This window comes from Rhinatrema bivittatum, chromosome 5 (genome assembly GCF_901001135.1).
Source record: "Rhinatrema bivittatum chromosome 5, aRhiBiv1.1, whole genome shotgun sequence".
In the NCBI taxonomy this organism is placed as follows: Eukaryota; Metazoa; Chordata; class Amphibia; order Gymnophiona; family Rhinatrematidae; genus Rhinatrema; species Rhinatrema bivittatum.
This window is the reverse complement of record NC_042619.1, coordinates 252,024,549-252,040,083: the sequence shown is the minus strand read 5'-3', so window position 1 is coordinate 252,040,083 and position 15,535 is coordinate 252,024,549. Positions and strand designations below refer to the sequence as shown.

Genomic DNA, 15,535 nt, shown 5'->3' with positions numbered 1-15,535 from the left:
GAGAGTCTCTTAGCTCTAGATACAGATGAGAGATTGGCCAAATAACTTTCACTGAGTGGAGTCTGACCTGAGGATGGAGAATCAGGCGCAGATAGATTTTCAACATCCACGTCAGAGCTTATACTGGAGATTCTTTGCGAATCTCGAGAGTGTCATCTCCTTGCTGAATTTTCTTTTGTCATGTGCTTCGATGAATGTGCATGGTGTGATTTATGATGTTTGCCCGATATATTGTGGTCTGGTGACTCCACCTGCATTCGTTTTGCACCATGCACCTTAGGTGCGTCGGGCAATGATCTGTGCGCCGTAGATGCGCCGTGTAGTTGGCCATGCGCCATGGATGCGCCGCGTCGAGGATGCGTCGTCACGGTCATGCGTCGTTGCACCATGCGTCAATCCATGTAATTTGAATGCGCCGTGCATGCGTCGCTGGTTTTTGTTGCGTTGTGCTTCCTTTTCAACGACACTGAAGGCGCAGATTTAGACGACGCATTCCCCGGTTCTTTTGGTCGAAGTACCACTGCTGGATCCCCGGCTTTACTGTGTGGCCTTGAGGGTGTGTGAGACCCTGGCCGTGTACTGGGGACCGCTCTTTCCAATTCGGCTGGTCCCAACGAGGACGCCCGTTTCAAGTGGGCCTTACTGGATTTCGCTGGTCCCGGCGATGAATGTACGGAGGATGGTGGGGCCGAAGTGCCCGTCCGTAGCCTTTCCATCCATGCAGCCCGCTGCTGCTAGGCTCGCGGAGACATCCTTCCACAGTCCTGACATGACATTTGGTCGTGGACCGGGCATAAGCAGATGTAGCAATAATTATGTCCATCCGTGATGGACATAATTTTGCCACACTGACAATATTTGAACCCAGAGGGCTTCAGAGCCATCTGGGAAGAAAAAGTTCTTGAAAAAAAACGCGAAAAATTTGACGAAGAAATTTCCTGTCAGGAAAAAATAGCTAGAGAAAAAAACCGCGTGTGCGAATGGCTCGCGGGAAAAAAAGAAACTGAAGAGGTGAGGGAACAGCGCGGGAACACTACCGCACAGATGCACAAAGTCAAAACCTCTGTGCTCAGCTGAGGAAACTCTGCCTACTCGGGATTGCGACGCTCTCCCAGACAGCATGGCTAATTCAGCCCTGCTATCGACGGGAAAGAAAGATTTCTGGGTTTTTGTAGTACCTTTAATTCTAATTTTATCACCACCTTAAAAAAAAAAAAAAAAGACATACAGCCACTGCTGGTGGGTACAGCCTGGCAGTATATCATGAAGCACAAGAGCAGGTAATGCAGATGTGAAAAGCCATGGAAAGTGCTTACTGGAGATCCAATTACCCAGAGGCAGTCAGAACTCTAGGTGAGGCTCAATCAAGGAGATAAAGTGACTTGCCTCAAAGCTTATGAAGTCACACTGTGGTCTGAGGCCTCCATCTTCCCTTCCCCTTTTTGTGGAATCAAGAGAGATAGGAAAATTGGTTCTTACCTGCTAATTTTCGTTCCTATAGTACCACAGATCAGTCCAGACTCCTGGGTTTTGCCTCCCTTCCAGCAGATGAAGACAGAGAAAGTTTCAATATCACTGCCACATAACCCAAGATGCCACCTGCAGTTCCACAGTACTGAGAAGTATCCAAGCCAAGATACAAATTACCAACAACAATGCCCTGAATGTCTCATTGTCAAACAAGATCCTTACTGGCTTCCCCCGCAACAGAGGTAGAAATGCCCTCAGCGCCAATTGCACCACTTGTCTCTAACCAAGTAATGGACCACAAAGCTTCCTCCGCCAACCACTGGCCCTGTATGGACTGGTCCTAGCATACTGCTCCCAACCGCTGAGACTGGCATCAGTGGTAAAATCATCCAGTCTAGAACCTCCAAGTCCACTCCTCACCTAAACTGGTCCCAACCAAGCCACCATGCTCTGATAATGGGTCCCAGCAGGAAAGCAACGCCGACTGCAGAGGCTGCATATGAGCAAACGCCCAAGGAACCAGCTCCATGGAACCAAGAACCTGCAAGTAATCCCACACCCTGGGCACCTCCATTAATCTGCAAACTTGTGCCTGCAAGTTTGCAATTTTTATTTATTTGTTTTTGTATACCGATATTCAACAAAAGTCATCACGTCGGTTCACATACAACAAAAGGAGGAGAAATTACAATGTGAAAAATAGAATCAGAAATATTATATAAAGTAAGGGAGAAAATTAAAGACGACAGAAGAGAAAGAGAAATAATGAGAGATAATTAAGACTAATTTGGTGAATAGTTCTTTTTTAACATGTTGAGAAAGCTTTTATTAAAAGCCATGTTTTCAGATCTTTCTTAAAAGTTTGTGTGGATGATTCAAGTCTTAGTTCAATTGGTAGGGTGTTCCATAGAAGCGGGCCTGCTATTGAAAAAGCACGTTGTCTTGTTGAGATGAGACGGGATATTTTAGGGGATGGAGTTTCAAGGAGACCAGTGTTTGTGGAGCGTAAAATTCTTCTTGGGATTTGGAAAAAGAAGTGCTCCTTGGCGAGAAAAACCTTCCCCACCTTGGTATTGAAACGTGCCCCAGAAATTCCATGGATCTCAAGCATTGGAGTACCAAGTCCACTGCCTGCCTGCAAAGGACCTCTAATTTCACCCGAATAAGTCAGTTGTCCAGATATGGGTGAACCAGGACGCCCCCCCTCTGGAGGGCCGCAGCCACCACGACCATTATCTTGGTGAAATTCCTGGGAGCAGTCACCAGACCGAACGGAAGGGCCCAAAATTGAAAATACATATCCAGGACCATGAATCTTACATCTCTCTGATGATTGGGTCTGATTCCTATGTGCAAGTACACCTCGTTAAATCCAGGGAAGCTAAGAACTCCCCCTAGCGCATTGCCACAATTACAGAGTGCAGGGTCTCCATCTGAAAAGGCTTATTCCTTCTGAAACGAGAGTGGGAAGGAAAGAACCCTTTTTCCTCCTTTCAGTTTATCCTCAGACAATTTATGACGTTTATTCTCCTCCAGATGCTTGATCAGCTCCTCCAACTCCTGCCCAAAGAGCAGCTTCCCTTTAAAAGGTAACGCTCCCAACTGAGACAAATGAAACATCCGCCGACCAGTTTCTCAACAAAGGAGTCTCTTGGCTGATACCGCAGACATCATCGTTCTGGAAAAAGTCCTAATGAGGTCATATAATGCATAGGCCCCATAGGCAACCACAGCTATCAGTCGCTCCGCCTCCGAGTCAGACATGTATTTGTCCGCCTGCAATTACTGCACCCATCGCAGACTAGCCCTCTGCATAAAACTGCTGCAGACCGCGGCATGTTTTCAAGGACAGACACCTCAAAAATCTTCTTGAGGTAAATTTCAAGCTTCTATCCTGAAGGTCCTTCAGCGCTTCAGAACCAGTCACCGGAATGGTCGTCTTCTTAGTAACAGCCGATACAGAGGCATCCACCTTCGGGATCTTCAGGAGCTCAAGCGTATCCTCAGGCTAAGTATATTCATTTATCCATCGCTCTAGTAACCTTCAAGCCAGTCTCAGGAGTATCCCGCTTCCTAAACACCAATTTTTTGACTGAGTTATGGAAAGGAAAACCCTTCACTGGACCCCATAAGCCATCCATGACTGGATCTATGTCCTCCTGATTTGCCTCCTATGGTGGAACCTTTATCCCCAATTCCTCCAGGACGAGGGGAATCAAGGGACTCAACTCCTCCCTGTGGAAAAGATGAACCACCTTTGGGTCATTCCCTTCCACAGCCTGGGCTTTCCCCAGCCCTTTTTCTGGAACCCGGTCCTTTAAAGCCAAATTTGTATCCCAGGGGTCCTGTACCTGCGGATTCTCATCTTCTAAAGTTTCAGATGTTATTCGCCGTGCTTCCCGGTGCGGCCATCTCTGGTAATCACCGAACGCTTGTAGCCCCCGCAGCCCGTGAGGATCTGGTTCTCTTCTCCGGCCACAGACCTACCAACATCTCCTGCTTGGCCCTGCACCACGGTCTTTCTGGCCAAAATAAGCCCTGTGCTGCAACAGGGTAAAATCAGAGGAAAAAGTAGAGGAATCGTCAGAAGCCTTCCCCAGGAGGTCCTCTCTCTCCCCCCCCCCCCCCGAAGCCTCCCGGTCTCCCACAGGGTCCGTATCAGCTGGGGACAATGGAGGAGGTAAATTCCCATCCCCCACCTGCAGCACATGAAAGTGGACAAAATGGCCGCCATTCCCGCACTAACCGGGAAGGGGGTCCGCTGCTTCCACGAAAGCACCAGAGAACCTCCCAGGCCTGCGCTGCCTCCCCGAAGCCACTGCGACCGTTCCCCAAGCTGCCCTCTCCTCTGCAGAAGCACCAGGAACATCATCCGTCGCGAGAAAGTCACACGGGTCACCATATGCCGTGCAACTGAAGCCATGTGGCATATTGTCGAAACACTGGGTCCATAGAAGCAGGCAGCTGCCCCAGGATCGCTACAGAAAAAGGCTGCTTGATTCTCTTAAGAGGCTGAAGCTCTGCTGCAGACGAACAGGAAAGCACAGAATAAAACTTTTTTTTTTTAAACTTTTCTAGAGCTAATAAAAAGAACAAAAAAAAACCCCCAAAAACCATCCCTGAAAACTGAAGAGTGGCAGCAGGCTCTGTATGTCCTCCTGAGGACGAGGGAATTAGAACAACCAGCTTTCTGCCCCCAGCGGTAAGAGACTGAGCAAGAAAGCGTCCCCAACCCCCTGCTCAAAAACCAGGGAGTATGGCCCCTCCAGGACATGCCAACCACCTGGGAGGCAATCTCTGAAAGCTCATACTTCTTTCCCATGTATTTATTTTATTTTTTTTTTTTTTTTTTACTAGTTTCAGACTGCAGATTTTGCACCTCCACCATCTGCTGAAGACAGGGAAATATTAAGGGACGGCAGGTGGCACTTTGGGTTATGTGGCAGTGTCAGCGAAACTGTCTGTCTCCATCTGCTGGAAGGGAGGTAAAACACCCAGGAGTCTGGACTGATCTGGGTACGTACAAGGAAGAGAGGACTTGATATGCTAGAGTAAGGGATTCACTATAAAATGTCAGCAAGTGTCACAAACTTATCACCCGACCGCCACTTCTGCCCCATCAGCTACTCCACAAAACAAACCCCCCAGTGCCATTCCTGCAACACACAAAGCCCTACTCCAGTACCTTAGCAGCTGCCTGTACCGCAGCAGTAGCAGCGATGTTTAAACCTTTTCGCCCAAAATTCACCATAGTCTCATAGCTTTGTTCTTTTGCCTGCACAATATATGCATCAATTTCCTAAAAGACCAAAGAAAAGAAATTAAAATGGAGCTAAACCTATTTCCTTCCCCAATATTTATTAATACTTCTGTGCGTATCTGGCTCTCCCAAGCATAGGCAACATATGTTCCCACCAGTACTGAAATAGGAATGTGGGTTGGGAGGAGGGGGGTGGGTGATGGGCAGGATTGATATACATTGACATAACTGTGTAGGAGGAATCTCAAAACAGGAATAGCAGGGTGGGGTTGCAGGGCAATTGGAGAATGAGACAGACTTGAGGTCACAGTAAAAGGATAGGATTCTTACTCTCTCTTTACGGGACAGTGTAGGATGGATAAATTTCCTATACAGCACACTTGCTCCCTTGGTGTACGGAGACAACAGCCAGATAACAAACGCCATCTTCATCTCATAGTAAAAAGGAAACCTGCAGAGACAGGTCAATCATGACAACATGAACCCATCCCACCCGGGCCACAGCACTCACCACTCTCAGCTATCACTTCAAATTTTTTTGTCCTAACACATTATTTCTTGTATCTGCACACGTTTCATCATATAAAGTTCAAAATTGTACTATAGCTGTGCCAGTTTCAACATTTTCCAAGCCATCTCTTCAGCTGTTTATGCTGTACACAAGCTTTAGGTGCATCAGTGGGACAACTGCATGGGACTATTATGATGATCAGCAAAGTAGTCCCTGATTTATTGAGATTCATAAAGTTTATTTAAAAGGAGTTCCCAAATACTTTGACTACTACTAACAAAACAAAAATCAGGTGCTGGCCCAGATGGACCTGAGATCAATTCCTGGAACAGGTCTTTGCTCCCCAGATCAGCCAGGGACACTGGGACACCTAGTGACCAGACTTGAGGTCCATGTTACTGCTATGACTGCGCTAAAGAGTTGGTAAGGCTATACAAACCCTAGGTGACTGTAAATGAAGGAACCAAAAAAGGCTGGTCTCAATTTGGAAGCTCAAAAGGTGCTGGAAGAAACTGCCAGACCACAAAATATATCTAAATCAGTAAGAAAATATTGAATTTTGTAAATTTTATTTTAATTGCCAGATGAATTAAATTGTTTGACTTGTACTTCTGCCTTACAAATCCAATGAAAGGCTCAGCTGCACCATCCCAAAGTAGTGTGCTGGTATTCATGTGTGCTCACCCACTACGATCCGAGTGTTTGCTTACCCTGCCCTCCTCTGTAACTCGAGAGCTTGCTTATTTGTCCTCCTCTTTCCCTACTCCCATGCTCACCCACCCCTCTCCCTGTGACACAATGTCACCTACCCCTTCATTATCCAGCCTCTTCTCCCTATGACATGAAGGCTCACTCACCTGTCCCTCCCACCCGCATATAGCAAAAGCTTACTCGTCCACTCTACCCTCCTGTCTTATGACCCAACAGCTCATCCACTCATCCTTCACTCCCTTCTCCCCAATGATCCAAGGGCTCACTCTCTGTCTCTTCCTCCCCCCCCCCCCCGTGACCTCCTTCCTCACACTCCTTACCATGAAATAAAAATGTCCGTGAAGGTTTCAATTGTCATAAAAAGTGCAAAGACAATCCAGTACATCATCCAACGCACCTAGATGGGAAGAAGAATACATTGTGATCACATCTCCTTATAACCAAAGCCTAGTCTGATCGCTTCCCTGCAGAGTAATCTCTCCAGCTCATCTTCACTTCTTTCTTAGTTCCTTGATATCTTTGCTGAAACACTGGGCCCAGACTTGTAACTTGTACTAACAGTGGTGAGGTAACTTTGTTCTCCCACATTTAATAAACACCAGCACTCCTGTAGCCAGTGCTCATGGTTAGCTCTCTGTTCCTAAGTAACAGCAATGCATGGCTCAGTCTTTTCTAACACTCTGCCCTTGTCCCAGGATATCCAGACTCTTGGTGTTTTCAACCTGACATATGTAAATTATATCAATCCCTTCTACATATGGCACAGTCCTAGGAATAGTTTCCATCACTGAATAATTAAACCTGCCCTCAAACCAGTTTCGGATTCAGCCACAATTTGAATTCCCCAGGCCTCATCTTCTCTGTGGACCTCCATAAGAAAGAAGAGAGGAAAATTGGTTCTTACCTGCTAATTTTCAATCCTGTATTACCACAGATCAGTCCAGACTCCTGGGTTTTGCATCTCTGCCAGACAGAGATAAAGTTTTACTTACAATGCTACATAACTTGCAGTCCCTCAGTATTGCGGCCCGCGGGGCTGCCCGAAAACAATCCAAAATGGCCTCCGTTCCCAAGCTCAGCGGGAACGGATCAGCTGGGGCTGTGCTGCCTGTTGGGTAGCCACGTGGAGGACTGAGGAGCCCGATTCCGACCCTCCCGAGGCCAAAACGGAGGGTCCTTCACCTCCGGGTAAGCAATCAGCGCACAGGCCCTCTCTAGAAAGACGCGCGCTGAGCCGCACGTGTGGCACGACGACCCTCGGGGCATCCCTGCCGTGATTAAAAGTGCAAGAAAAAAAACTGAGAAAAAGCGACGAAACGTAACAATCTCGGCGCAGTGAAGCAGGGAAGCCAAGAAAAACACAGGAGAGTCAGCGCGCGCAAGTAAAAGAAAACTTTTTTTTTTTTTTTTTTAGGTAAAAACTTGCCCGATCGCTGTCCCAGGTTCTGTAGAAGCTCCTGCTGGGGTGAGTGAGCCGGGCTCCCCGGTATCACCCCAGTGCTGCCTACAATTGTGTACAGGGCCATCAACCCTTACATGCAGCTGTCTCACCACACCAGGGGGGATGGTCCCTCAGGACCTAGCAACCCCCTGGGAGACTGACAGATCCTCTGTTCTTTTTACCTATAGGAAATAAAGGAAAATCCCCCTTTCTTAACCCTGCTATCCTTTTTTTTTTTTTTTTTTTTACAAGCAAAGAATCAGAAGAGACTGTGGGTCTTGCACCTCCACCATCTGCTGGAGACAGAGAAAGACTGAGGGACTATGGGTGGCACCTTGATATATATGGCAGGGTTGTTTTTAAAAATTTCTCTGTCTCCATCTGCTGGAGGGGAGGCAAAACCCAGGTGTCTGGACTGATCCGGGTATGTACAGGGAACAGCAATTATAATAACCTTAAATGCAAACCCCCCCGACGAGCAGGAGGAAGGTGAAATTGTAACAAAATGGAAAATTCTTTGGCGAAAAATAATGTAAGCGCACAGCCCTGAAATGATCAACAACTCTGCACTGTATACAAATCAACAGTATAAATGGCAGCCCCCCCCCCGAAGGAACGAAATTAGCAGGTAAGAACCAAATTTTGCTTTCCTGTTTATACCCAGATCAGTCCAGACTCCTGGGATGTACCTAAGCTCCCCTAAACAGGATGGAATCTGAAGAGTCCCACTCATAGAACACTCTTGCCAAAGCACATGGAAGCCAGATCCCCGAAATTCAGGCAATAACGCCTGGTGCAAGCGTACAATGACTTCCAAGTAGCCTCTCTGCAAATTTCCTGCGGAGACACCTGTTGTTACTCAGACCAAGAGGTTGCCTGAGAACATGTCAAATAAGCTCAAAGCCTCAGGCACAGGATGAGGGTTTAGCAATATAAGTCGTCCCAATTGCCCCCTTAAGACATCGTGCAATTGTAGCCTTAGATGCCTTATATCCCTTCTTTGGACCACTCCACAGAACAAAGAGGTGATCTGATCTCCGGAAATCATTAGTGACCTTCAGATACCTTAATAAAGCATGCCTTACATCCAAGAGCTTAAGTTCTCTCGCGCAATGCATGGAGGAATAGAAATCCGTGAAAGCCGGAAGTTTGATCATTTGATTAAGATGGAACACTGAAAATATTTCCCTAAGATCACGAACTGCAGAAACTGCTGGTGCTCCGGCTTGATGGCTGTGTGTCCATCAAGTCGAGAGATGCCAAGAACTCTCCTCTGCACATCATCACTATGACTGACCTTAGGGACTCCATGCGGAAATGAGGAACCTTGACAGCTGCCATTTACTTTCTTCAAATCCAAAATCAGCTGAAACATCCCTTCCTTCTTTGACATGAGGAAATAGATGATATACCTTCCTGTTCTCAGCTCTATCCAGGGAACTGGTACAATAGCATCCAGATACAGCAAACGGTCCACTGTCCCTTGAACAACTACCCGCTCAGTGTAAGGAGCACAAGGGGAAATTATGTAGGCGTCCCATACCAGACCGCAAATTCTAACGCGTAGCTGTCTTTTATCACACTTAGAACCCATTGGTCCATGGTAATTTTGGCCCACTCCTTGTAAAAGAGCACCAAACGCCCTCCGACGGCCATCACTTAATTGCAAACACTGCGCACATCCTGTCCCCATGCCAGGGTTGTCTTGGGAAGGCTTCCAACCACCCTGAAAGGACTGACTCCAAGACTGAGGTCTACCTGCGAGCTGTCTCTGTGGCTCCAAAGAATCCTTAGTTTGGTGAAATCTCTTACTGTCCCGAAACCTTGCCTGAGCAGGAAAAAAAATCACCTGCCTCTAGGCTGGTCTTCAGGTAACTTATGAACCTTGGATTTTCCGAGATGCTTCATTATCTATTCCAAGTCCTTTCAAACAAGAGCTTGCCCTTAAATGGAACAGCTCCCAGCTGAGATTTGGATCAAACATCCGCCGACCAATTCCACAACCATAAAAATCTAGCAGACACCACAGACATCATGATCCCAGAAGATGTCCTGATCAGGTCATACAAGGCATCTGCCTCATACACCAAAGCCACTTCCAGACATTCAGCCTGTTGCGCTGCCAGCCCTGATGCAGCCAGTGTCTCCTGCAATTGCTGGACCTAACGCAAACAAGCCCTCTGCATAAAACTGCTACAAGTCACAGCCCTTATGCCCAGGGATGAGACCTCAAAAATTCGAGATGCACATCCAACTTGCGATCTTGCATATCTCGTAAAGCGGCAAAACCTGCTATTGGAATGGTGGTCTTCTTAGTGACCATTAACACTGAAGCAGCGATTTTAGGGCGAGCTAAAAGCTCCAGCATCTCCTCCAACAGTGGATAAAGCTTTGCCATCAATCTAACAACCCTTAAGCTAGACTAGAGTGTCCCACTCCTGAACAACCAACTTCTTCACTGTCTTATAAAACGGAAAGGCTTCCGCTGGACTGTGCAAATCATACAAGATGAGGTCTGCCCCCTCCAGGTCAGACTCCTCTAGCGAAACCTTGATTCCCAGCTCCTGAAGCACCTGCAGGATCAAAGGCCAGAGTTCCACTCTGCGAAAAAGATGAACCACCTTGGGATTAACCCTTTCAGCCACCGGAACCTCTTCTGGATCCTCGGCTAGGTTTGCAACATCCAACATCAGGCTTCTCCTGAGGCATCTCTCGTTGCAGCCTCTGGATCATCTGAATCCTTAGTATCCCTATCAGTCCCACCTGGCTGAGACGAAGGACACAGAATACGTCAAATGCTCGCTGAATGCTTTTGTTTGGCTTGCACCAGATTCTTCACTGCCCAGGTATAAACCATGGACTGCGGCCAGGACCTAGCGTGATCTCCTGCTGCACATTTGGCCAAGTAAGCCCTATGTATAAGCAAAGCAAACTCTGTGGAAAAAACCTGGGAATCCTCAGAATCCCGGTCCCAAAGGAAAATTCTCCAGGTCCTTTCTTCCCCTATCAGGGGAAAATCTTCAAAATCAGAGACCCTCAGACCTCCCTGGTGCCAACAGCAGCGGGAGACAGCCATGGAGGGGGATCTTCATGCCTCCCATGCTTGAGCAAATATGGCCATCGTTCCCGAGCTGACCGAGGAAACCGTTGCAGTAGACCCAGACACCCACGAACCTTTTGCCGATCAAGAAGTAGCAGTGGTAATTGTAGGCAATCCCAATGTGCCTCCCCCCCCCCTGAAGTGCAGCCAGAGCACAGGCCCTCTCTGTTTAGGCACGAATGTAAACACCCATAGGCATGGCAAACCTGGTGAAGTCGCAGAACTGAATTCAGACCGCGAGAAGATGATGTCGATTTAGCCACGGAAGGAAGTAACGCTGATGGAACGGTGCAAAATTGGAGTCACTGCAGGATATGGAGTACAGTTTTTGAAGAGTGGTTTCTCCTGAAGCAGGACCGGGTGGTCCGAAACACGATCGTGTCGGGACTGTTTTCTTAAGTAGTTCAGATGAATATTATTTCACAGACTTGTTTGTGATAACTTCTAATATGATCTGTAATGGTATATCCAGTTTGGGATGAACATGGGACTGTTTCTGAAGTAGCACAGATGATTTTTGCTCTATTGACTCTTTGTGATAACTTAAATATGATCTGCGATGATATACTTGTTTTGGGATAAATATTGGAGTTCATCAGCTTTCTATAAAGATTTCAAGATAGAAATCAAAACATTTCAAAAAAACAAAAAAATCAAAAGTTAATAATTAAAATAAATTAAAGGGAACTATGACCAAAATCATGAGTTTGATTGACAGTCAAACTCATTGAGTGTGGGTCCTACAAATAATATATGTGGGTTTAATGCACATGTAGTTATATCATAAAATGAGAAAATTTGACCAGTGAAAGGAAAATTAGTTTCTTACCTGATAATTTTCGTTCCTGTAGTACCAAGGATCAGTCCAGACTGCTGGGTTATGCCTCCCCTCCAGCAGATGGAGTCAGAGAGAAAAACTAAACAGCACCCCCTAGATATATCGGTGTGCCACCTGCGATCCCTCAGTATAATTGATATCAAAGCAGAAGGAACAAAACCAACCCTTCCATTGAAAATTCAAACAAGTTAAACCAAACACTGACTAGATCAAGTAGCAACATTGCCCTAAGGACCCAAAACAAACTTGCCCCCTCACAAAGACGAAGGGAAGAACAACTTACCATATTGTAAGGTAGAACAGATGTATTTCACTGTTAAGAAGCGCCTAACAGCCGAAAATATGAAAGTCTCCTGAAAAAGACTTGGGCAGGCGTCTGGACTGATCCTCGGTACTACAGGAACGAAAATTATCAGGTAAGAAACTAATTTTCCTTTCCCTGTACGTACTAGGATCAGTGCAGACTGCTGGGATGTACCCGAGCCGTCTTAAATGGGGTGGGATTCAGAGAGTCCCACTCGAATCAAGCTGCTCCCAAAGGACTCATCCGACGGACCACGAACATCTAAACGATAATGCCTCGCAAACGTATGCAAGGACTTCCAAGTGGCCGCCCTGCAAATCTCCTGGCTAGAAACAAGCTGACTTTCAGCCCACGAAGTCGCCTGAGAACGCAGGGAGTGAGCCTTAATCCCATCAGGAACAGACTTACCGCAACCAATGTATGTGGACGCGATCGCGCCCTTTAACCATCGGGCGATAGTTGCTTTGGACGCCTGCAGACCCCTCTTGGGCCCATGCCACAAAACAAACAGGTGATCTGACCTCCGAAAATCATTAGTGACCTCCAAATACCGCAACATTACCCGACGGACATCCAAATGCCTCAAGTCCCGACCTTGAGAAGACTGGAGCTTCTTCTCCGAAAAAGAAGGTAATTCCACCGTCTGATTAACATGAAAAGCCGATATCACCTTTGGCAAGAAGGAAGGTACTGTGCGCAAGGACACTCCAGACTCAGAAATACGAAAGAACAGTTCCCTGCACGAAAGAGCCTGCAGCTCCGAAACACGACTCGCTGACGAAATGGCCACAAGAAATACAGTCTTGAAAGTTAAATCTTTCAATGAAGCCCTCTTATTAGGCTCAAAAGGTGCCGCGTTGAGACCACGGAGAATCAAGTTCAAGTTCCAGGAAGGACAGGGAACTCTCACCGGAGGACGCAAGTTCCTAACACCATGCAAAAAACAAGCAACATCTGGGTGACACGCAAGACAAGAACCTTCAATCTTACCCCTCAGGCAACCCAGAGCCGCCACCTGAACTCGAAGAGAACTGTAGGCCAAACCTTTCTTCAATTCCTCCTGTAAGAACATAAGGATATGCCCTACAGAAGTCTGCTGTGGCAAAATCTGAAAGTCACTGCACCAAGAGTCAAAGACCTTCCATACTCTAGCATAAGTAAGCGTAGTCGAAGACCTGCGCGCCCGAAGGAGGGTGGAAATGACCGCTTACGGATAACCTTTCTTCCTCAACTGCCTCCGCTCATAAGCCAAGCCGCCAGACAAAAATCGATCTGCCAGGTCGAAAAATACCGGGCCCTGGCGAAGGAGATTCGGAAGATGTCCTAGATGCAATGGCCCGTCCACCACCAGACTGACGAGATCCGCGAACCACGGGCGCCTTGGCCACTCTGGGGCCACGAGAATCACCCGACCCTGATGTGATTCTATGCGCCATAAGACCTTTCCCACTAGGGGCCACGGAGGAAACACAGAGGAGGATGTGACGAGGCCACGGAAGCACCAGTGCATCTACTCCTTCCAATCCGTGCTCTCGCCTGTGGCTGAAGAAACGTACCGCCTTTGCATTCAGCCGAGTCGCCATCAAGTCCAGGCGCGGAACCCCCCAACGCAGGGTTATGAGACACATCGCCTCGGCTGACAGCTCCCACTCTCCCGGGTCTAGGTGCTGCCGGCTGAGATAATCCGCCTGAACGTTGTCCACGCCTGCAATATGGGTGGCCGCGATGCGGGATAGATGACGCTCCGCCCAGGCCATCAACAATGACGCCTCGTCCGCCACCGGACTTCTTGTGCCGCCTTGCCGATTTATATACGCCACCGTGGTCGCGTTGTCCGATAGAACTCGTACCGCCCGACCGTGTACCAGTGGAAAGAGGCGGCGCAAGGCCAGACGCACCGCTCTGGTCTCCAGACGGTTGATGGACCAAGAGGCCTGGCGGGGGGACCATGAGCCCTGCACCGCTCGGGACTGACACACCGCCCCCCAGCCTGACAGGCTGGCATCAGTCATCACTACTACCCAGGGCGGAGGTTCCAGGTCCACGCCTTGCAGGAGATGGTCCGGGCTCAACCACCAAGCGAGGCTGGACCGGGCCTGCTCCAGCAAGGGCAACTCCATGCTGTAATCTCCTGTCCTGGGATCCTAGCGAGAAAGAAGCGCTCTTTGCAAAGGCCGCATATGTGCAAAGGCCCACGGCACTATTTCCAGAGTAGAAGCCATATGTCCAATGACTTGTAAATAATCCCAGGACGTAGGTAACGGGAGAACCAGCATGTTCCGCACTTGTGCCATCAGATTGACCATCCGCTGGTGCGGCAAAAACACCTTGCCCACCAAAGTATCAAAGCGAGCTCCCAAGACCTCCAATTGTTGAGTCTGTTCTAGCTGACTCTTCGCGAAGTTGACTACCCAACCTAACGATTGAAGCTGCTTCACCACCAACCGAACAGACCGCTTGCACAACTCCTCCGACTTCGCCCGGATGAGCCAATCGTCGAGATAGGGATGTACCAGTATCCCTTGACGGCATAGAAAGGCTGTGACGACCACAAGTATCTTGGTAAACACCCTGGGTGCAGTAGCGAGCCCGAACGGAAGGGCACAAAACTGGAAATGGTATCCTAACACCAGGAACCTCAGGTACCTTTGGTGACGCCCCCGGATTCCGATGTGAAGATACGCATCGGTCAGATCTAAAGAAGCCAAAAATTCTCCCTTGTGGACGGCCGCAATAACAGACCGCAGCGTCTCCATACGAAACAGAGGAACGTGCAAGGCCTTGTTTACCCGTTTTAAATCCAAGATGGGCCTGAACGTGCCTTCCTTCTTTGGAACCACGAAGTATATGGAATACCGTCCCGTCCTTTGCTCTGCCGGTGGAACTGGCAATACCGCCCCCAGTGCCAGCAACCGGTCCAAAGTTTGGGCGATAACTAGTTGCTTTTCCCGAGGACCGCAAGGCGATATCATAAAAAGATCCCGGAGGGGCCGAGCAAATTCCAACACGTAACCATGTCGCACCATGTCGAGGACCCATTGGTCTGAAGTTATCTTGACCCATTCCTCCCAAAACAGGGACAACCGACCCCCGATGTGTGGGACGGAGGAATGGGTCTGCGCGTCTTCATTGAGTAGTCTTGTTGGGGACAAAGCTCTGCGAGGATCCCAATCGCTGAGGCCGCCTGCCCCGAAAGGAAGGAGACCAAGACTGAGACCTGGACCCTTGCTGTTTTTGGGGAAAGGGACCACCCCTCCCCATACGGAACCGGCGCTGACCGCGAAATCGAGCCCTGGAGTTTCTGAAGGACCGAGACTGACGGGGCTTATCCTCAGGCAATTTATAAACCTTATTGTCTCCCAGATCCTTGATGAGTTGATCCAACTCCTCTCCAAACACC

The 15,535-nt window shown here is 48.3% G+C and overlaps 1 protein-coding gene across 3 annotated transcripts in view; it reads right to left on the bottom strand.

The window, feature by feature from the left end:
* Window positions 1-15,535, bottom strand: part of REEP4 (receptor accessory protein 4) — an 83,848-nt gene that overhangs the window by 30,633 nt on the left and 37,680 nt on the right. For all 3 annotated transcript variants that reach the window (XM_029603827.1, XM_029603826.1, XM_029603828.1), the window contains 3 exons: window positions 6,773-6,849; window positions 5,561-5,681; window positions 5,156-5,269 (listed from right to left, as the gene is read on the bottom strand). In XM_029603827.1, the coding sequence (XP_029459687.1) occupies window positions 5,156-5,269; window positions 5,561-5,681; window positions 6,773-6,849 (312 nt within the window). The remainder of the gene's footprint in view (window positions 1-5,155; window positions 5,270-5,560; window positions 5,682-6,772; window positions 6,850-15,535) is intronic.